Genomic DNA, 23,410 nt, shown 5'->3' with positions numbered 1-23,410 from the left:
AATTAGGAAAAAAATTCTTTGTGCATCCAGCTTTCATCAATAGACAAAATCAAAGGAAGAAATTTGCAACCTTTAACAAAAACATGAATTTTATCACAGATCAGATGTTAGAACAAAGCAGAAGAGCAGTGTTTGCTTTATTTAGCAAGCTAAGTTCAGTGCCTTTAATAAGAGCTCAGTGATATTCTCTTCTTAGTCAACGTTTTTGTAAAGTCTATCCTGACAACCAAGAGCCCCCAAGTCTAAATATCACTCCAGTGGCCTGCTGTTGCATCTTCTCTAGAACCTCGCTAACCCCATTGTTAGGGAATGAGACCACAAAATGTTTATAGTATCCTAAATTTGGGCCTTATGTTGCCTAAGTATACAGTGGTCATTTTGTATTCCATAATCCTAGCTGTCATTGTATTTAGCGTCCATTACATCAGTTGAAGAATTAAGTGTGATAGCTGCAGCTTAGGAATATAGGTCCAGCACTTTGGGGTAAGTGTGAGGAAGTGGAAAAAGTGTTTCAAGCTTAGATCAGCGCTTACAAGAAACTGGCAGAAATGGGAGTCTTGATTTTGAAGCTTGGTGGTCAGTTGGAACTGTGGGTTAAGATACTGCATATCTAGGAGATGAAAGGCCTCTGGTAGCTAAGCAGCAATGTCTTCAAGCATGAAAGCTGCACTGAAGGATGCTAAGTAAAATGAAGAGATGCGTATAACTATAATAGCAAGACTTGGCTGAATTAATGTAAGCATCACTTGTCAGGAAGTGTGTGCATGGGTAAGATGCTAATTTGTTAAGTTATATTCAATAGATAGACAGGAGAAAAGTTAAAAATTCTATTCTTGTGTAGATCATACAACAGTACAAACTTGATTTTATCCTGAATAGTCTCTCCAGACTAAACAACTCTTGATGAATTGACCACATTTTTGTAACACACATGCAGCTATCTGCCCCAGAGGTGTTTGTATCCTGTCCAGACTAGAACACGTAATTGTTAGCAATAATTTATTGTGTTGCCATTGCATTACTTTTAAGCCAATCTCTTTAAGCCTAGCAGAAAAGAATTATTGGGTGATAATACTCCCTTACTTGAATAATAATGTAATTGTATAATTATGTTATATTAGTCCAGCCATTATATTACAAATTATATTACTGACTTTAAGCAATATATATTTTTAAAAAAAAGCTTGCTGTACTCAACTAGTGTGATCACCATGCTTACTGGAAAGCATGATGCTTTTATTCCTAAGTCACATTTCAATATTGTTGTGTGTTGAATGTGGATTACTTTGTTGTCATTCACTCTAGAAGGTCTGTACCATCCACCAATGGTATCACTGTTTATTCAGTGTGGTTAAGCAATACTTTAAGCTCAAAGGCTGCCAAATTAGCAAACTTCCTTCTAAATCGGACTTCATTCTGCTGTTTATATAGTAATTTTGCTTTGTATGTTGTTATGCAGATCACCTGTAGACCTGACAATCCATTGTCTTACAATAATAACTGCAGGAGTAATTCTAAATTGACATCAGAATAGTGTGGATTTGATTTTTAATGGGGGCGGTTTTAATGTTTTTTTTTTCTAGGCCTCAAAAGCATGGAGAAAAAATAAAATGGATGAGTCCAAACATGAGATCCATTCACAGGTTGATGCCATTACTGCAGGCACAGCATCCGTAGTCAACCTCACTGCAGGTCAGTTAAAGATGTGAAGAGTGTGTTACTCCAGTGTATAATTGTCCAGCAGCTCAGAACTATGCATCCTTGAGGCACTGAGCCATCAGCAGCAGCAGAATAATTGTATTCACCCACAATCTGTAGTTCAGCATTTTCCTCACTGTAACATTATTGTAAAGCCCAGGGGTTCATCCCTGGTCAATGAGAAATGCAGGAGAGCATGTCAGGTGGTGCAGCAGCCACATCTAAAACTGGCAACTAACCAACAATGTGGACAATTGCCCAGGTATGTCCTGTTCTCAAAAAGCAAGACCAATCCAATCACTGCCATAATCGGTCTACTCTCAAATCATCAACAAAGTGATGGAAGTTATCCCTAATAGTGGTATTAATCAGCACTTATTCAGCAATAACCAGTTCATGATGCTCAGTTTGGCTCTGCCAGGGTTACTGAGATCCAAACCATCTCATTGTTTAGTCCAAAAATGGATGCTGCCTTTTAAATTATGGCAGCAGTTGATCTAGTAATGCTTCAAATAGCCCTGACAAAATGAAGTTAATATGAATTGGGGAAACTCAGTTGGAGTCATCACTTCACACACACAAAGATGGTTATGGTTGTTGGAGGCCATTCATTGCAGTCCTAGGACACAGTTGCCAGAGTTCCTCAGGGCAGTGTCCAACCTTCCTTCAATCATAATGCCAGAAGGTGGGGATGTTTGTTGATTGCAGAGTGTATAGTATCTCAGTGAGGCAAATCATGCCTGTATGCAGCAAAACTCGGACAAAATTGAAGCTTGGGCTGACAAATGACAATTAACATTGCCTGGCTCTTGCATGATGTTAATGACCATCTCCAACAAGAGAGAATATTGATATTTAATAATATTACAATTACTCAATCCCCACACTGAACATCCAAGGAGTTATATTGTTCAAAAAATTAACTGGATCAACTGCATAAATATTATGGTGAGCAGGTCAGACACTGAGAATTCTGTTGCAAATTACTCACCACCTGACTCCACAAAGTCTATCCACCATTTACAAGGCACAAGTCAAGAATGTGATAGAATATTCTCCACTAGCCTTGATGAGTGCAGCTCCAACAACAACACAAGTTTGATGCCATCCAAGACAAAACAGCCCATCCATCACCTTAAACATTTACTGCGTGCACCACTGGCTAATGCAAAGAGGCTGTGGTGTGTACCATATACAAGGTGTACTGCAGCAAATCATAAACCTCCTTTCCTCCCTAACAGCACTGTGGGTGTTGTACCTACACATGCAGGGACTGCAGCAATTCAAGAAGGCAACTCACCACCACCTCAGGGGCAGCTAGAGGTGGTCAATAAATATTGGCCTAGCCAGTGATGTCCACATCCCATAAATGAATTTTAAAAAAGAGCATCTTCCAAACTGGCAGTCTTTTGTGCCGAGAAGAACTGTGGTAGCCGATTACCAGCTGCACTTCCCCTCCAAGTCCCACACCATCCTGAGTTAGAATTCATTACTGTTCCTTCATGTCGCCAAAATGCTGAAACTCCCTTCCTAACAGCACTGTGGGTGTATCTACACCATGTAGGCTGCAGTGGTTCAAGAAGATGGCAATTAGGGATGGACATCAAATGCTGACCTTGCCAGTCTTGCTTGCTTGCTGTGGAAGAATTAAGAAGATTGTAAGAGAAAAGACCAGCAAGATTTCTGAGCAGGCATCTGGTTAGGCAGTGAGAAAACTGAATAAAGACTCAATATTCTCATCCTGTTCAGAAATTGTGAAGATTGAAATTAATAGACTTGATGCTAGAAAGCAGAATCAAGGGATCTGGAGCAGAGAATATTATTTCAACATTGGTGAACTTTTGTAAACTTAAGATTGTTTTGATTTCTTGCCTTTTTCATTGCTTCTGTGTGTTGGCTTCATTTATAGTTTTCTGTCATAGCAGCGAGTTTACAGCTGTGCTTGCCTTACTTGTAATAGTAGTTAGAATCGTTTGTTACTAACTATATAGGAGAGTGTATTCTAATGCATTAAGTTTGAAGAACTTATATTTGCATTAAACATATTAAGAATATGGTTTACATATTTCGTTGTTAATTTCTGTGCCAATTATGGTATCACTATTTTTAAAACTCTGCTGATTTTGTTTTACAGGAGACCCTCTTGATACAGACTATACGGCAGTTGGATGCGCAGTGACAACCATCTCCTCAAATTTAACTGAGATGTCGAAGGGTGTCAAACTGCTGGCAGCCCTAATGGAGGATGAGGGCGCAAATGGACAGCAGCTACTGAAAGCTGCTAAGAACCTGGCTTGTGCTGTGTCAGACTTGTTGAAGACTGCTCAGCCAGCCACTGCTGAGGTGAACTGTTCCATCATCAAAATTCTTGGAATAAATTATTCTTCCTGGCAAGAGCCACATCAGTCTGTTCTTTTTTTAGAAACTAATTTAACTGCCCATTTTGAAAGTCACCTTAAGTGTAACAGAGGTGGCAGGATTACGTTGAGCATTTGTTGTCAACTACAAATTGCAGGTGACAACCATGTGGATGGAATTTATGGTTCCTCATCCAAATTGCTAATCAATGTATTTGTACTTTCTATTAGAAACACAAAACAGGGAAGATAATTCATTATTTACAGCCTTCTGATCAAATTTACCTAATTAATTATTTAAAATCTAGCTTCTTTAAGTCACCAATCATTGTAAAGTGCTAAAGACGTGTACAATTGATATGCTAAGTAGTAATGCTATGTAACCGCCACAATGATTAGTGGGCTTTCCATTTGGTTAGAGTCAGTAAGTTGCCACAGGTCGAATATATTGAGTTTCTTTCTAATTAGATGCAGGGGTGTTAAGAGGTTTAATACTTTGTATTTCAGCCTCGGCAGGTCCTGCTTACTGCTGCTGGTGCAGTCGGCCAGACAAGTGGTGAGCTGCTCCATCAGATAGGGGAAAGTGACGCAGATCCACGGTTCCAGGTATGTGCTAACCTCCAGTCTAAAGGATTACATTTAGTATAAATGCATTACATTTGTTAAAGATTAGTAGCTGTGATTAATGTTGTGTTAACATTCTGTTGGAATTTTGTAAATCCTTTGTACAGTTTCCTGTAGGTGCACAAAAATACACAGCAAGGAATAGATCAGGTGTTGCTCTCAAAACGGTAAACGTAGTTTATTCAGCCATTTCATTGAATAAACCCATTTTAATGCAATTTTTCTCCAAGCATACAATCAAGATCATCAATAACATTAATTCTCTCAAATTTTACTAACTGATTCAAATGGAAATTGGACTGCACGTTTCTCGCGATTAAGTTTGAAATAAAATTACTTTGCAAATATCCCATACGACATTGTTTGAAACTGACTTGTGTGAGACTGGCAAAATAACACTGGCAGCGCTTATTTGACAGAATTCTATAGTAAATCCAACTCTATGGGCAAACTACTTAAGTCTAAAGGTTATGGCCACATGTCAGAACTATGGTTAATGCGAAGGCTACAGTTCACAGGATATAGAAATGATCTCATTGTTAATGTATATGGAAAGCTAGTTACATAATGGCTGGAGATTTTGTGCTGTAATGTGCAGATATACCTACATCACATGGACTACAATGCTTCAGGAAGACAGCTCACCACTCCATTCTCAAAGGTGGACAGTGAAGGCTGGACTAGCCAGCAACACCCATATCCCATGAATGATTTTTTAAAAATCTTGTTAGAAATCCAAGCTGATGAAAGTGTGCCAAGGGTAGCTAGGAACAGACTGAATGGCAGAGCCAAGAGCCATGTGCCCTTAACCAATGAGACTTATGGATTTAAAAATGAATAGGAATGACTGAGTTGGTGAATTAGACTGGGGGTGAAAGAGTTAAATGGCTACAGAAGGAAAAATAGAGAGAAAGATGGGTGAGATGCAATTCATGCGAAGCAAACAGTGGAACAGCAGAAAATAACAACCAAGTTAGAGAAATTCACAAGTTGTGCCCCCTGTGCCTGGGCTTGATGACTGACTTGCACATTACTGAGAGTTGTTCACGGGTCATTATTTTTCCAGCAAGTTTTTGCCCAAGTTTGCCCCTCAAAGCTACATCCATCAGAGACAAACGTCAAGTATTCCAGTGTTAGGGTCACATGACTATAGATTCTGTGCAGAATATCACTTGACTTCTAAAGCTGGACTGATAATTATTATTTTGCTGCATTATTAGCAGCTGTGACCTGAATATCTGCAGTTAACTGCCAGAGCAGTTATTGAATAACTCCCAGTGCATGTTGGGATAAGTGCAAAGTGATTGTTCACATTAATTTGTGTCAAATGAACATATATCTATTTGATTATTTGTTTTTAATTGCATTGCTTTAATTTTTCATTGAAAAAGAAAGCAATTCTGGTTATCATGGAACTGTTATTTTTGTTCTGGCTTTAAATTGTACCTATAACTAGAGTTACCAGGAAGAAAAACTATAAAATTTATTATAAATGCTTTATGCAGAACTTTTGTCAAATGATTTTGATGTCTTATCAAGTGATAATAAGTCAAGTCAAAATGGAGCAAATAACAGTTAATTAGCATCATGAAAACTAGACCATGCTTTTCAATCTTTTCCACACCTCACTGCTATTTAATAATAGCAGTGACATTTGCATACATGGTTCTACATTTTCCAGACTGTTGCAAATTTAAATGAATTCCAATGTACTCTAAATCGTAAAAATCGACATGTTAAGCAACATCTACTAATAATGGTTCATTTTTTTTAATAATCAAATGTAATTATCTCAAAAATAGCGAGCATTAAAACATAACCATGATTTTCCTACCACTTTTTAGGACATGCTGATGCAGCTGGCCAAAGCTGTAGCAAATGCAGCAGCAGCTTTGGTCCTGAAGGCAAAGAATGTGGCTCAGAAAGCAGAGGATTCCGGACTACAGAATCGAGTCATTGCAGCTGCGACGCAGTGTGCACTTTCCACGTCACAGCTCGTCGCTTGCACTAAGGTAAGTGTTTGAAGGTTTGTTAGCTACAGGCAAGCTCCGTAGCATTCAACTGAGGTAAGTAGAATATCTTGGCCTTTATAATTCGTGTTAGAATTTAGATAATTAAAATCGTATTGTAATTAGATCTGTTGAAGCTGTTCTGTTGTGACAGCTGAGATGAATGTTATCCCAAGAATAGAGAACTTTCTTAACTGGAAATTTTTTTTAAAAAAATGGCTTTTATTAAGTCGGATTCCTTTGATCGTGCCTGTAAATAATTAGCAAGTAATTTCTCATATCTTCCTTCCTTTTACAGGTAGTAGCTCCAACTATCAGCTCCCCTGTATGCCAGGAGCAGCTGGTTGAAGCCGGGAAACTAGTTGCTAAATCGGTGGAGGGATGTGTGGAGGCCTCGCAGGCTGCAACAAATGATGAGCAGCTGCTGAAACAGGTCGGTGTGGCGGCCACTGCTGTGACACAAGCCCTCAATGACCTGTTGCAGCACATCAAGCTGTATGCTGCCGGAGGACACCCACTGGGACGCTATGATCAGGCGACAGACACAATTCTAACAGTGACAGAAAACATTTTCAGCTCTATGGGGGATGCTGGTAAGGAAATTGCTGTTCTGAATGGTGCATCTACGGTATATGCCACTATGGAATGAATGCAGAATAAAGAAACTCCACAGTGATTTAAACAAGAAGTATGGGTCCAACGGATAGAAAAATGTAAGGTTTTCTAAAGTAATAATTAAATCTGATGGGTGCCCAAATCTTCTATTAGTCTCAATAATAGAATTGTTGGTTCTTTTTGTAAATTTAATTGCATTTCTAATTGTTAATTTTCTGCCATTGCTAAAAGATGTTGAGCCTTCACTGTAGTATAATTCCATAGATAAGCAGAACTCTTCAGTATATTGCTGGATTGCCACGGCAGCCCATTTGATTTGACAATACAGCGTGCACTTCCTTCATGAGTGGCTGGATAGTAAATTAGGACATGATCACTGGGTGATAGTTATCTCTCTGTCTATTTAACCTTGACTCAGTGAGGCAAATTAAAGTTAATTAATTATTGTCCCAGATGAGATTAGCTAACTCTATGCAGATTAAGGAGATTCAGAGACTTTCCAGGACAGCGTGATTCATTTATTCACTGTCTGATTTGCTGTGTCACCTGGCTAATTAAAATCATCGTATAAACAGACTCAAACACGAATGGATATCATTTTTGCAAAGAGTACTTTATTTTTGCACCCTTTGCTGAAATAGCTTGTGATATTAAATGAATAAATTTGCATTTTTATCATCTAAACACATTATCAAAGTGTCTCAAAGCACTTCCCAGCCATTTGAGTTGCTTTATTTAAAAAATGCAGTTACTTTGTAATGTAGGCAAACATAATGCAACTTCTGCGCAGCAAATTGCCATAAACTGCAATATGATAAATTACTGAATAGTCTGTCTTTGTCGTGTTGAGTGAGGGATAAATGTTAAATGTATATCTTGTTTATTTTTATACATTTTGCATTTACTTGCTTACCAAGAATCTATCCACCTCTGCCTTAAAATATTCAAACACTCTGCTTTCGCAACCCTTTCAGGAAGTGTTCCAAAGACGCTCAGCTCTGAGTGAAAAGAAATTCACTTTATCTCTGTTTTAATTGAGCAGCCCCTTATTGTTAAACAGAGACCCCCTAATTCTAGATTCCCTCACAAGAGGAAACATCCTCTTCACATCCACCTTGTCAAGAACCCTCAGGGTTTTACATGTTTCAATCAAGTCTCCTCTTACTCTTCTAAACTTTAGCAGGTGCAAGCCTAACCTGTCCAATGTTTCCTCATAAGACAACCTGCTCTTTCCAGGTATTATTAGCCCTGTAAACTGTCTCTGAACAGCTTCTAATGCATTTACATCTTCCCTTAAATAAGATGATTGATATTGTATACAGTTCTCCAGATGTGTTCTCACTGGTGTCCTGTATAAATGAAGCATAACCTCCCTACATTAGTATTCAATTTCCCTTGCAGTGAATGACCATATTCTGTTAGTTTTCTTAATTACTAGGAAAGTAAGCATATTAACCTTTTTCATGCATCAGACAACCAGTTTGCATAAAGCGAGCTCCCACAAACAGTCATGTGATGATGACCAGATAATCTGGTATTGTGATATTGATTGAAAAGTAAATATTGGCCAGGATTCTGAGCATAACTGCCTTGCTCTTTCTTCAGAATAGTGCCACAGGGTCTTTTACATCCACCAGATCAGGCAGGTTTGGTTTAATGTTTCATCTGAAGGACAGTCACTCTGGCAGTGTAGCATTTCAAAAGTACTACACTGGAGTGAAGGCCTTGATCTGACCTTATAAGTCCCAGAATGGGACATGAACCCAGAACCTTGGGACTCAGTCTATCAATACGCATATAAATATTGACCAAGATACTGGCTGAACTCCCCTGCCCCTATTTGAATATTGTGCATCCACCTGAAAGAGCAGATGAAGCTTCATTTAACGTGCTGGAGGCACCGGGCAAGGCTCCCTGGGTAAGGCAGTCAAGTGTTAGCTTGGATTTTGTACTAAAATTGCTGGAGTGAGGCTTGAACTTGTGGCTCTCTGAGATCAAGATGAGGCAGGGTTAGCGCACAGTGAAAATGTTGCTGATCTTCTGTTTGGAATTTTGATTGAATATTAAATATATTCTCCAATCCCTCCCAAAATAGGTGAGATGGTGCGGCAGGCCAGAATACTGGCCCAGGCTACTTCAGACTTGGTCAATGCTATTAAAGCTGATGCTGAAGGTGAATCTGATCTTGAAAACTCCAGAAAACTGCTCTCTGCAGCCAAGCTATTGGCTGATGCAACAGCTAAGATGGTGGAAGCTGCAAAGGTAATGCTAAGGTTTTTTTTTAACCATTATTTTGAATGCTTTTTATTAGTGAATGTTCTCCCAACTTCAGGGCGATGAACATATTAGCCCACATTGGACATGTAATTTTTTATGGTAATGATTTTGATTTTTCTGTTGGCCTATTCCTTTGTTAGAGCATAAGGATTAAAAATGAGCCTCGCTGAGAGAAAACTGGTGAGTTATCTTGATACCTGGTATTCCCAGGAAAAATGTTAAAGCAGGGTATAGGCCAAGTATAAGGAGGGACCAGATCATGTAATTGGCATGGTGTTACCATGTGAGTTTGAGTATTTATTTGATTGGCAGCTTTGTAATAGTTGGTCAAAATTTTGGAAGTGGATATTTTTTGGTCTGCCTTGTCTCCGTTGATTAGATGACCTGAAGCCATTGGAGAGTTATTGATAGTCCAGAGGGACTTGTACAAGGTCAGCTGCAAATCACCATGTAAGGTTTATATTTGCGGACGTTGTGGAAGGCCAACTTCATTGTGAAGTTTAGCAAAGTATTTTCAGACACTTGGAGGAACAATTCATAGAATAAAATCCCTAGAGCGCAATAAGAGGCCATTGGGCCTACACCAACAATAATCCCACCCAGGTCCTAGCCCAGAGCGCCATCTATTTACCCTGTCAGTAAGGAACAGTTGAGTGTGGTGGATCAATCTGCACATCTTTGGACTGTGGGAGGAAACCAGAGCACTTGGAGGGGAAACACACAGACATGGGGAGAATGTGCAAACTCCACATAGTCACCCAAGACTGGAATTGAACCTGGATCCCTGGGGCTGTGAGGCAGCAGTGCCAGCCACTGTGCCACCATGCTGCAACTTGCGACTACAATAAATCTGCAGTGCATCAATACTGCTGTCTCATTTATTGTATCACCTGAATGCATGTGATGTATCTAGCATGATATAAGTGAATGGTGAGGATTTCCTGTTGAGCGCTGAGCTCGCGACAAACTAACAAAGTGCTGGGCAGCTAAAGCTTCATTCTGAATGAAGAAAGAACTCACTTGGGACACAGAACCTGAGGGGAGACCTTTGGAGGAGACAAATAATCCAAAAACATTACGAGAATTTGTAAGATATACTCCAGAGTTCTGCTTTTGTCACAATACTTGAAGACCATAGTGAGTGGGAAATAAACTGAATAAATAGACAATTGAAATCCAGTTTAAGGCCCCAAAGCACACAGTGGAACATGCATTCAGTCCTGACTTGAAAAATTAATTCATTTCGGACAAGCTGAACAGAGCTTCTTTCACTGAAATAATCCGATCCTGGTGTCTAAATTTTGATAGATATAACTAACATGTTTGCAGAAGAAACTGCTAGTTCCAACAATTGTATAGATTTTAATCATCACCTTTCTAGTGTGAACTGGTAGGAGTTGTATCAATATGAACTTCTATTTTTTATCACTAACTTGAGAAATGAGGCCGTGTTTTGGAATAATGTATGCTTAAGGTGTCATCCTAATGCTAAATAATATTAAAAAATATGATCAAATCAACAGAATTGCACAAGAGAATCTCTTGTTAGAGATTTAAAAAAATGCAAGAAGTGCTTGGCATGCCCATCAAAGATGGAGCAGGGAAAAGACAGATCCATTTTGGAAGGGAAAGCATTTAATCACTTCACATTTATGTACAGATCAACCTAGAATTCTCTTTCGGATTTACAGCATCTAGCGCTTTTTGGTTGCTTCTTGATGCTTGTTTATAGAGTATTCTTATGGAGTGACCATTGCATGGTCCTTGGAGAGACCAAGACCTGTGGGCAGGTTATCAAATTGCATATCCAATAATTCCGTTATGATTTTACATTGTCAGTGTTAGAAACCCTGTGTCATTGGGTTAAACTCTCTCAATTGTTGTGGTTTTAGGGTGCAGCAGCCAATCCTGACAGTGAGGAACAGCAGCAGAGATTACGGGAAGCTGCTGAAGGCTTGCGAATGGCCACCAATGCAGCAGCACAGAATGCCATCAAGAAGAAACTAGTGAACAAACTAGAGGTAGGTAAAGAAAATGGTGGTGTTACCACAGTGAGTTTCACAAGTAGTTAAATTTAAACAGTTCAGTAATCAGACATGTGCAGTCAGTGTGAATGCAAAAATGGCTCAGTTGTTCAGCGTACGGCGAAAACTGAGACTGATGCACAGTGGTCAGAATGGTTTTGAGTTGGTGCTAAGTTTCAACCACCACAGGTAGTGGTGGTCCAATTGGTCTCAGTGCCCTGAGCAAGTGAGAGAAAACCAAGGTAAGGACGATGTTCCTGATCTTCAATGTAGATATGAGTTTTGTGGCAAAATAGGATGGATGAAGCTGGGTAGAATAATCTTCAACACTTTTCACTGTCTAGGTTTGAAAATCAAGACTTCAGCAAAGTGCCACAGTTTGTGAATTTTTCTTTTGATTTTTGGTTACCTGTGTAAATATCTATGTACACATTACCGTCTGTTCTGCCTGGAAATCTTTGTCTATCTGTGATTTAAGCAAACTAAAGCACTCATTTCTTGTGGCAAGCCAATTCTTTCTGCATTCGTGTGTGTACGGTCAGCTGTGTATGCGCTCACGTGGATATAAGTGAGAGTAACAACAAATGTTTCTCCCAATTGTCACAGTCTGTCTCTTTGGTGATCAAGACCGTGAATAATCAATCAGGGTCCCTTTTGTGGCAACATCTCGTCCACATCCAAACAGAGGAGAGGGGGAGTGTGTATGAGAGATTGAGGGAAATTGCAGCAGTAACTACTCCCTCAATCCTCCTGAATGTCACTTACCTCTTGCACAGCAGCAAGCCGCAACAGAACAAACAGTGAAAAACACTCTCACCCAGTGAAAGTGAGAGTTTTGAAGAGGATGCAAACACGATTCAGAGATTTGGGAGGGCTAAGCAAGTGGGCAATGATTTGGCAGATGGGATACAATGTGGAGAAATAAGATATCCCCTTTGATAAGAAAAACAAATACAGAATATTTATTCAAGTGGTGAGATGCAGAGAAGTGTTGAATTTCAAAGGCACTTGGATATCCTTGGTCACTAGTCACTGAAGGTAAACATGCAGGTATAGCAAGCAATTAAGACCAGTGCCATGTTGGACTTGAGTACAAGAGGGTTTGAATATAGGAGGTAAAGATGTCTTACAGAAATTATATAAAACCCTGTCAAGACTGCAGCTGGAGTATTGTGTGCAGTTTTGGTCTCCTTACCCAATGAAAGATATATTTGCCATCAGAGGAATGTGGTGAATGTTCAACAAACCAATTCCTGGATGGAGGGATTGTCCTATCAGAAAAGATTAAATAGTCTGGGTCTTTGTTCTCTACATTTAGAAGAATGAGAGGTGATCTTATTCAGACGTACAAAATTCTTACAGGTGTGGTAGGGAGATGATTGAAGGATGTTCCCTTGGCTGGTGAGTCAGAATTTAAGACTGAGATGAGGAGGAATTTCTTCACTGAGGGTGGTGAATCTTTGGAATTTTCTGCCTTAGAGCTCAGAGGATGCTCGTTCATTGAGTGTGTTCAAGACTGAAATTGATGTATTTCTACATTTTAAAAACATCAAGGAATGCAGGGATCGAGAAGGATTTTAGGCTGCAGATCATTCAATGGTGGGGTGGGGTAGGCTCGGCTTAAAGGGCTGAATTGGTCTACTCCTCTACTAATGTTGTTACGTTTTAATGAATGCAGCTAGGGGCTTTGGCAATTACCAAGAATGACTTGGTAATGCCATGAATGTTCAAGGTAGCTGATTCCAGGGGATATGTTTACCATGCTTGGGTTGCGGTAGGTGATGGATAAAAATAAGCTCATCCTCACCAATACACCTGTGGCAAATGCAACTCTTCATGATGGTATTCATAAAGATTGACCACTGCACAGCCCTAGTGGAGACCAAGTCTTGTCTTAACACTGAAGGCCACCTGTATTGCACCTTCTGGGTAGAACAAAAGTACATCTGCTAGCTCTAAACTGGATACCCATGAGGCCCAATTGACCATCAGCACCAGCTGAATTGTATCCTGCCGCTATCAGTGACCTCATGGTCTAGTATATCCTTACTTTACCATCAGCATCAAGTCATATGTCCTGATTCAACAGTAAAGTTGTCAGTGTTCTCTCTGCCATCTGAGTGTGTCAGTCTTTGCTTGCCAAGCCATTTTCCTCATTTATTTTTGTTTTGCCACATCAACCATATGTTCTGGTTTAATGTACTACTGTTGGCAACGCTCTTGACTGGTTCCTTTCTGTGGTTGCTCTGTGGATAAATCATGATTTTGCTTTCTGTCATCATTAATGGCTTCTCGCCATGCCTGCTTTTGGTCTCCATCACAATTTCTGTATGAGCAGGTCAAAGGTGGCATGGCCAAACAGTGCAAGAAGACCTGAAAATTAGGTGCCAGATTGTTGAAACTGGACCCCAGGATGTGATGTTTGACAAATAGTAGAAGCTTCCTGTAGACAGAGCTAAATCATCCCGAAATCAATAGATTGTGCCAAAGTTCTGCAGTTCCACTCCATCAGTCACAAGAGGTGGTGGGGAATGAAACTCCAAATGGGAAGGGGAGTACCATGAGCATCCAGAACTTCAATCATGACAGAGCCCATGTAATTTGAGCACCAAAGATGATGCTGAGTGATTGCAGTTATTTTCAACCCGATTCCTTCTGGCTTGCTGCTGAGGTCCCCACCATCACAGATGCCTGACTTTAGCTAATTTATTCACTCCAAGGGATATCAAGAACTAGGTGAATGTGGTGGGTATAACAAAGGCTGAGAGCCCTGAAAATATCTTGGCTGTAGTGCTAAAGATGTATGCCTGAGAACTGGTTGCATATCCAGCCAAGTTATTCCAGAATTGCCCCAACACAGGCATCTATCCAACAATGTGAGCACTTGCTCAGTGTTGTTCTGTCCACAAAAAAGGACAAATATATAATTTGGCCAATTAACCACCAATCCATCTACTTTCTAAAATCAGCCAAGTAATTGATTGGCATTCCATCTGCCAGCTTAACTAACCGCTCCCTTCTCTAGCAACAAACCCTCGCTGGAGCATGTAGCATCAACAAGGTATTGCAGCAAGTTCCTCCTTGGCAATGCCCCTCAAACTCAATTCTGCCCCTAGAAGGACAAGGGCACCAGGTATGTGAGAACATCACCTCTGAATAGCACATTGTCCCAACATTACGGATCACCGTTCCTTCACCTTTTGGGGTGACAATTCTGGATTCCCAATTAACAGTATCTTCATGTGGATGGCATTGGTTTTGCTGGTCTTGCCAATGAAGCCCAAATCCTGAGATGATTTATTTAAAAAAAAAATTGATGTAAATTATCACTTACTGATGTGAGACTGCCCACGTCTTGCAATGCAGAAAGATTTTTTTATTGTTCTGCATCCAGTCTGGTAATCTTTTTATCACTTTGTTAATTATAGTACCTCCTAAATTTTCCATCACTGCTGGAGCCTCCAAGGATATATCCTTGGCCTCATTCTATTCCTCATCAGCATGCTGCCTCTTGTATGAAGAAATAACATCAAATTCCACATTACAGTGATGACACTCGGCTCTACTTAACCGTCACCCCACTTGACCGCTCCACTGCCTATCGTTTGTCACACTGCTTATTCGACACGGGGTATTGGATAAGCAGACATTTCCTCCCATTAAAGAGTGAAGAATGAAGTCATTTTTTTGGCCTTCAGCCCGGTTATCGTGCTGATGGAATTGTATCCATTCCGTCGTTCTCCCTGGTCACGCTGAGGCTGCTTTGCTAATAATGTCCTTTGAGAAAGGAAACCTGTCAATCTTACCCTGTCTGGCCTACATATGATTTCTGTTCCAAACCAAAGCATTTGGCTCTTCAGAATAGCAGAGGATTAGAAAGCCATTCAGTTGTGAAAATTGTGCAGCATCACCGTTTTCCAAGGATAGTGAAGGATTGGCAATAAATTGGCCAGTCTGGCCATCAATGCCCATATCCTTAGAATTGAGATTGTGTTGAGTGCATTTCTGGAATCCATTCCCAACGGTGAGGACTTTCTTTATCCTGGCATTGTGTGTGGCTGCTGCAGTCACTTAGTTTGGCAACACAGTGAGATGGTGGAGGGAATAATAAACCATTCAATGTGATTTTATTCACGGTGACTTTTATATTTTCAGAATGCAGCAAAGCAGGCTGCAGCAGCTGCCACCCAGACAATTGCTGCTGCCCAGAACGCAGCTTCCTCCAATAAGAACCCAGCAGCACAACAGCAAATGGTTCAAAGCTGCAAGGTGAGATTCAAAATTATCGTTTGCAGATTTTGTTTATATCATGTTTGAAAAAAATGTGCTCCTAAGAGCTACCCTTATTCTTAGTTTACTTTCCTCTCTCTTCCTATATGTCACTTGTCAAAACAACTTTGTTCAAGCTACTGATTGATTGCCCTAATATTTTCTTAGCAGACTAGGCATCAAAATATCTTAGTGTACCTGTGAAGTGACTTGAGACAGTTTAATATGGTAAAGGCACTATATAAATACAAGCTGTTGTTTTAGTCAAAAAGTTAGGAACAGGAAGATGTGTAATACTGCCTGGCACCTCCGTAATTGTCATGTGTGAAGCTCCTGTTGAACTATTCTGCTTGGTAAAGGAATGCCATCACATTCCCAAACAGACCAACCAGTATGTGGTAGACTTTTGCAAAAAATGACTAGCTTGTGATTTTTTTTGGTCACCATAACTTGAAAATAAGAAAGTTAAGTTGGAAAGAACGCTATGTAATTGGCAACGGTAGTGAACTACATGGCCTGTTTTCAGCAGGAACATTTGAGTGTGGCATCTGATGTGTTGTACTTTGTGCAATATATTTCACAGATTCATAGAATCCTACAGTGCAAGAGGAGGCTATTCAGCCCGTGGAGTCTGCACTGACTTTGACAAGCATCTTACCCAGGCCCTATTTTGTAACCCCATATATTTACCCTCCTCACCCTCCTAACCTACACATCTTGGGACACTAAGAGACAATTTAACATGGCCAATCCATCTAACTTGTGCATCTTTTGAGTGTGGGAGGAAACTGAAGCACCCAGAGGAAACCCATGGAGACGCTGGGAGAATGTGCAAACTTCACACAGTTATCCAAGGCTGAAGTTGAACTCAGATCCCTGGAGTTGTGAGGCAGCAGTGCTAACCACTGTGCCGCCCTTTACGTTTGCTAACAAACCTGTCTTGGAAAGCCCGTGTGTCAATTTGATAATGATTATTATTTAAATGTCAAGTTGTTGTAACTAATGCAGGTGTCAGTGACTGATTTTTGAAGATTGAAATTGAACTTTGTCAGTTAATCTGTGTTTAAATAGCTGGCTTCTGTGCTGTGTATTCTGCCCAACCACCATTACGTTTCACTTGAGCCTCCACCCATTCTTTCTCCTCTAAGTCTTATTGGCATAACCCTCCATTTTCCAACCCCTGGACTAGGCATATAAATACTATAGCTACAAGAGCAGGTTAGAAGCTAGGAGTCCTACATTGAGTAACTCCCTCCTGACTTCCCAAATCCTGTCCACATCTACAAGGCACAGGTCAGGAATGTGATGAAATACTTTTCCCTTGCTTGAAGGAGTGCAGCCTCAACAACACGCAAGAAGCTTGCCAGCATCCAAGAAAAAACAGCCCACTTGATTAGCACCTATCTACAAGCATTCGCTCCCTCTACCACTGATGCACAATTGCAACCATCTGCAAGGTGCACTGCTGGAACTTGCTACTTAAAACACTTCTTTAAACTTATACCTTGACTGAGCTTTTGGTTATTTAATGTTGCCTCGTAGCCCAGTGTCATCCTTCATTTAATAATGTCTCTGTGAAGTAGCCTGGGACATTTTTATTTTAAAAACACCAAAAATTAGAAGTTATTGCTCCTTTCTCCGTTGTGCTTATCTAGATTCCTGTTGGCCACATTTGCACTATTCTGCTGAACTGCTCCGTGATAGTGAGTTCCACCCTCTCAGCTCACCATGTAAAGAAGTTTCTTCTGAATTCCCCATTTGATTGCTTGGCTGCTATCTTACATTGATGGCTTCTAGTTTTGCACTTGCTCACTAACAGAAATGAATTTAACACCATTATTGCTGTCATTTTAGAAGTATCTGAATGATTGAGCATTTTTAGATTCTTTAGGATACATGAAACCTTCCCAAATCTGTGCTCATCCTTTCCTGTGAGTGTTTCCACCCACCATTCCAAAATAGCTGTAATGAAAATCACTGAAGGCATCCTATGCAAGTATGACTATTGTGTACAGTATCCCTTCTCTTCTCTAACTATCTGCAGCCTTTCCTCCATTGGCCACACCACCTTTCTCCATTGTTGTCTTCAATGTCCAGCACAGGGACGCTGCCCTAACTTATTTCCTCTCTATCCTAATGGAATCAATCCAGAGCCTCACTTCCTGCTACTGTGAACTAACCCTCCAGTTTCCCCAGGGTCTATTTTGATCCTGTCCTCTTCCTCATGCATGTGTTGACAATATTATCTGGAGAAAACAGATTAGGATTCATTGTTGACGCAAAAAAACTATCTTTCCATCACCTTTCTTGACATTCCTCCCCACCCTCCGCCACTGCACTTGTACTTATTGAACTGTATTGATGTTTCAATATCCAATGACTCCAGTTAATAACGTTCACTGTCACGATTGAACTGCTTAGTGAACCCCCTCAGTGACATTCTCTGGCCCCACAGCCTTCAGAACTCTGCATTCTCTAACTTCCTTCACCCACTATTGATGGCCATGCCTTTGGCCAACTCGACCCTAAACTACAGAATTCTCTTCCTAAATCACTCCACTCAACTTTTCTTCTTTGAAGACCCTTTGTAGAACCCTTATCATTGAAGGCATCCTATGCGAGTGTGACCATTGTACGCACCATCTCTCCGCTAACTATCTGCAGCCTTTTCTCCATTGACCACACCTTTCTTCCCTTGTTTCCCTCCTATCTTTTCTTTAAATACAATGTGGATTTTTGTTTTCTCAGTGCTCTTCTGTGAAAGGTGTTGGGATGATTTCTGTGTTAAAGTCACATTGTTGAGCACAGTTGAGCACTGCTGCCTCTCAGCTCCAGTGACCTGGGTTCAGTTCCTGGCTTGGGTCACTGTGTGGAGTTTACATGTTCTCCCTGTGTCTGCGTGGGTTTCCTCCGGGTGTTCTGGATACTCCGACAGTCCAGAGATGCGCAGTTTAGGAGCCTTGGCCATGCTGAATTGTCCCGTAGTGGGCCGGGATGTGTAGGGTAGAGGGATTACCAGGGTAAATATGTGGAGTTATGGGGATAGGACATAGGTGGGATTGTTGTCGGTGCAGACTCAATGGGCTGAATGGCCTCCTTCTGCATGGTAGGGATTCTATGAAGATGAGCTTATCCAGCAGGATCCCTTTGCAATGCAATGTGATATTTAGGATTGCTTGATGTTTAATTTAAATCTGTGATTTTGTGTTTTGCAGTCTGTTGCTGAGCAGATCCCACTGTTGGTCCAAGGTGTGCGTGGCAGCCAATCACAGCCAGACAGTCCCAGTGCCCAGCTTGCCCTCATTAGTGCGAGCCAGAACTTCCTGCAGGTGATCAAATCTCTGTGGCTACTCCTCGAGCAGAGCTGCTGCAAGGATATAAACCCATGCTCTGTTCATGAGACATGTTTAAACATTAACTGCGTAGGAACCATGAAGCTGGAAGTCTTGATTTTTCCCTTTAGGTTATGAAAAGTAGCCCACCAGTCCTTTCAAATAAAAAAACAATCTTGGCGATTAAGCTACACAAAACAAGTGTAATTATTACTTTTAGCCACTTCACAGGAGTAAAGACGAACCATAACTATTTGAATTTTACGTTCCTGAATTCACATTCCAGTGGGAAGAGGAGTGTGATGAGGCTGTATGATCAACTCCTGCTCCTATTCATTATGTTCTTATTATTTTTGGAATATTTGGACCATATTGGTTAATATCAATTCCTCAGCCTTACTGATTTTCCCATTGTTTTAAAATGGCTAGTACATACATTTACTTCCTGGATGACAGTAAATTCTGAAATGATTTGGTGGTACATGTGTTGGTGATAGTGGTTCTGTATAAACAACATTGGTTATTCTGCCCGAGTGTGATCTCCTCATGACTGTCCCTGATGGCTGTGCCCTGGGCATCATGTCTGTCGGTGTGACATATATGTATCTCTGCCAGCCCGCCCTTCCATCCGGGTTAAAAGTTCCTGACTGAATACTTGTACACCAAAAGAGCAAATGCTGGAAAATCTCAGCAAGTCTGGCAGCAACTGTAAGAGAAAAGAGCAGATGTTTTGAGTCCAGATTACCCTTTGTCAAAGCTTTGATAAAGGGTCATCTGGACTCGAAACATCAGCTCTTTTCTCTCCTTACAGATGCTGCCAGACCTGCTGAGATTTTCCAGCATTTTCTCTTTTGGTTTCAGATTCCAGCATTCGCAGTAATTTGCTTTTATCCAATGAATACTTATACACCTTAACTGCTTGGAGGATGCTTTCTTACATTCTTTCCGCATTGCAAGTCAGTAAGAGGCTTATGATTTGAGCTTCCCAATTACAAAGAGAAGTCACATTTTCACCTATTTCCCCGATCCCTAATTCCATCATTTTTATTTTACTCCTGGACTGTTATCAGCACTTTGATATTTCGATACTTGTGTCTTGTCAAAGCAAGTTAACAGTGGTGTCTTTGGTACCCAGCAATCTTGCCTAAGACTTAAGGCACTGTTTTTTTTTCTCTGATTTTTATCTAGTTAACCAAGATGATATGTTGGGTCTTGTATCCAAGCTGTTTGTTTTCACACTCCGTAAGAAATTATAGCAGCGGTAGGCTCGCTAAGCTTTTTGCCTTTTTTAGACATTTGGTTCATTTGAACATTTGGCCATCAGGAAGCAGATTGTAGTTACCCTCCAGTCAGCATTTCTCACCGAGACACCTCACAATAGAGTTACATCAAGTTCAGATCACTATAAACGTCATCATAAAACAATTAGTGAATGTTCTGTCTGTAATAACATTTAATTAAGTACTGTTGGTTAGCAAGAAAAAACTGAAGTAGGGGTTTACTGGGATTCTTGCACAACACAAACAGGCCATTTGGCTCAACTAGTCCATATGTTTGTGTGCCACAGGAGCCTCTGGGTTTGTTCCTCCCCACAAATGAAAACTATTGCATTTTCTCTAATCTGTCAAAACCATTCATCATTTTAAAAACCTCTATTAGATCACCACACACCGTCTTCCTTTTGACAACCTATTCATCCTTTCCTGATGTGTATAACTTCACATTTCTGGTCCCATCATCACAAATTATTTTTGTACCCTCTCTCCTTCCTATATCCTCCTCATACAATGGTGACCAAAATCGCATGCACTGCTTTTAACTGTCACTTGCTCCTTATTTTGTAGCCTGGCGCGAAGATGGTTGCCGCTGCCCGAGCTACTGTCCCCACCATCGGAGACCAGGCCTCAGCCATGCAACTGAACCAATGTGCAAAGAACCTGGCAAACACCTTACAAGAACTGCGAGCAGCTGCACAGAAGGTAAAATATTTAAGATCATGGTGGGTGTTGAGTTAATACAATTAACAACAGAAGGGTAGGCTGCATCAGGTTAACAGTGTGGTTAAGATCTTTCCACTCTGCTTCATGATAAGGGCTGGGTGTCAAACAAAAATGTGCATGAGTGGCTGGTGTGTGTGCGCATAGGTTGTATAACGAGCATGGAATAAACAGCAAGTAGAATCCCTACAGTGCAGAAGGAAGTTGTTCGGCCCATCGAGTCTCTTACTGACTCCCCAACAGAGCATCTTATCCAGGCCCTATCCCTGTAATCGCACATATTTACCCGGCTTGGGAAACCAAGGGACAATTTGGCATGGCCAAGCACCCTAACCAGTGCATCTTTGGACTGTGGGAAGAAACCGAGCACCCGAAGGAAACCCATGCAGAACGCTGGGAGGACATGCAGACTCCATGTGGACCGTGACCCGAGGCCAGAATTGAACTTGAGTCCCTGCTGCCATGAGGCAGCAGTGCTAACCACCATGCCACCAAGAACGTCAAGAATAAACTGAATAACCTGTAACATAAAAGCACATCTAATTTCCCCCCTCCTTCAAATTTCTGCCATCCTTATTGTGTCATTTCACTACCACAAAGTAGCTGAGGTCAAAACATTGTGTGATTTCAAGAAGAAATTAGATGTAGCTCTTGGGGCAGAAGACATCAAAGGGGCAAGGTGGGATCAGAATAATGATTTTTAAGATTAGCCATGGTCAGAATGAATGGCGGAGTAGGCTCAAAGGACAGAATGGCCTACTCCTGCTTCTGGTTTCTTTGTTCCAATGTTTTCTGTATTTTGATTAAAATATTTTGGTAGAATTACACAAATTTACTCAGTTTGCAGGTTATCTCCAATAAATATTAAAGTCAAAGAGATGAGCCAAATCAGGAGGTTTGGATTAATAAAACATATTGTGAAGCAAAATGGACAGAAGTTTTCAAATACTTAATTTAGTTTGGAGGACTTAAAGTAACATTTTAAATAGATGAAGGTATCACCATGACTTCTTCTATGAAAGTGAATTTCTTGTAACATTGTCATCAGTAAAAGACACTTTTTCTCCATTTAGGCACAAGAAGCCTGTGGTCCATTGGAAATAGATTCTGCCCTGAACCAGATCAGAACACTGGAGAAAGATTTGCAGGAAGCGAAGGCTAATGCTGCAGAAGGAAAGCTTAGACCCCTGCCTGGAGAAACGGTAAGAAGACTATCCCCTTACGGGTTCTACGCTTGATGAGTGAAATGAAATTTTAATGAACTGTTGGTAGTCAGTAATCAAAGTGGCTACACCTCTGCATTATTCCACTAGTTCCTGCTTCTTCATTTTTATCATTGTTTTCAAAGAACCTGCATCAAAGGCTTTTGTGAAATTCACATCCACTATCTTGCCTCTTGATTTCGCAATTATTACACCATCAAATAGAACCACAAGATTTAATTGTGACATCCCTTTCATGAACCCGTATTGGCTATCTTTTATTCCTGTGTGAAGATCTTTCATGGGACTTGGGTGTTACTGGTTAGGTTAGCATTTATTGCCAATCACTAATTGCTCTTAGGAAGGTGGTGATGAGTCACTTTCTTGACTGTCTGCAGACCATCTGATGTAGGTGGAGTTGCAGTGCTGTCAGGAAGGGAGTTCTAGGATTTTGATCCAACAACAGTGAAGGAATAGCAGATATAATTTTAAGTCAGTATATTGTGTATCTTGGAGGAGATCTCAACCAGTGGTGGTGTTCTCATGCTGCCTTTGTCATTCTACATGGAAGAAGTGGCAGTTTAGAAGGTGCAGTGAAAGGATCCTTTGTGAGTTGTTGCAGTGCATCTTGTAGATTGTATACACTACTGCCACTGTCAGTGGTAGAGGAAGTGAATGTTCAAGGTGGTGGATGGATGCCAATCCAGCAGGCTGCTATGTCCTAAATGGTGTCAAGCTGCTTGAATATTGTTGGAGCTACCCTCATCCAGGCAACTGGAGAGCATTCCATTATATTCCTGATTTGTGCCTTGTAGAAGGTGGGTAGGATTTGGAAAGTTGGGGGCGAGCTACCTGCTACAGAATTCCCAACCTGTGACCTGCTTTTGTAGCCGCAGTATTTATTTTGTCTCGTTCAGTTTCTGGCCATTCATAAATCTCCAAAATGGGAACTAAACGATGATAATGCAACTGAACATCAAGAGGACAGCTTGATTTATCTTGAAAG

At 40.7% G+C, this 23,410-nt stretch overlaps 1 protein-coding gene across 4 annotated transcripts in view; it reads left to right on the top strand.

The window, feature by feature from the left end:
* The window catches only part of LOC145357408 (talin-1), a 251,244-nt gene that overhangs the window by 152,125 nt on the left and 75,709 nt on the right, over positions 1-23,410 (top strand). For 2 of the 4 annotated variants that reach the window (XM_080210771.1, XM_080210947.1), the window contains 12 exons: positions 1,584-1,692; positions 3,833-4,041; positions 4,563-4,661; positions 4,787-4,846; positions 6,524-6,691; positions 6,987-7,281; positions 9,399-9,565; positions 11,473-11,601; positions 15,760-15,873; positions 19,089-19,202; positions 21,050-21,184; positions 22,276-22,404. In XM_080210771.1, coding sequence (XP_080066897.1) covers positions 1,584-1,692; positions 3,833-4,041; positions 4,563-4,661; positions 4,787-4,846; positions 6,524-6,691; positions 6,987-7,281; positions 9,399-9,565; positions 11,473-11,601; positions 15,760-15,873; positions 19,089-19,202; positions 21,050-21,184; positions 22,276-22,404 — 1,728 coding nt within the window. The remainder of the gene's footprint in view (positions 1-1,583; positions 1,693-3,832; positions 4,042-4,562; positions 4,662-4,786; positions 4,847-6,523; positions 6,692-6,986; positions 7,282-9,398; positions 9,566-11,472; positions 11,602-15,759; positions 15,874-19,088; positions 19,203-21,049; positions 21,185-22,275; positions 22,405-23,410) is intronic. The other 2 variants (XM_080211034.1, XM_080210857.1) reach the window with 1 other exon arrangement.

The sequence above is a fragment of the Carcharhinus amblyrhynchos genome, chromosome 1, assembly GCF_965287045.1.
Source record: "Carcharhinus amblyrhynchos chromosome 1, sCarAmb.v2.hapA, whole genome shotgun sequence".
Classification (NCBI taxonomy): Eukaryota; Metazoa; Chordata; class Chondrichthyes; order Carcharhiniformes; family Carcharhinidae; genus Carcharhinus; species Carcharhinus amblyrhynchos.
Note: the sequence above shows the minus strand (reverse complement) of the source record. Positions and strands in the feature narration are given on the sequence as shown.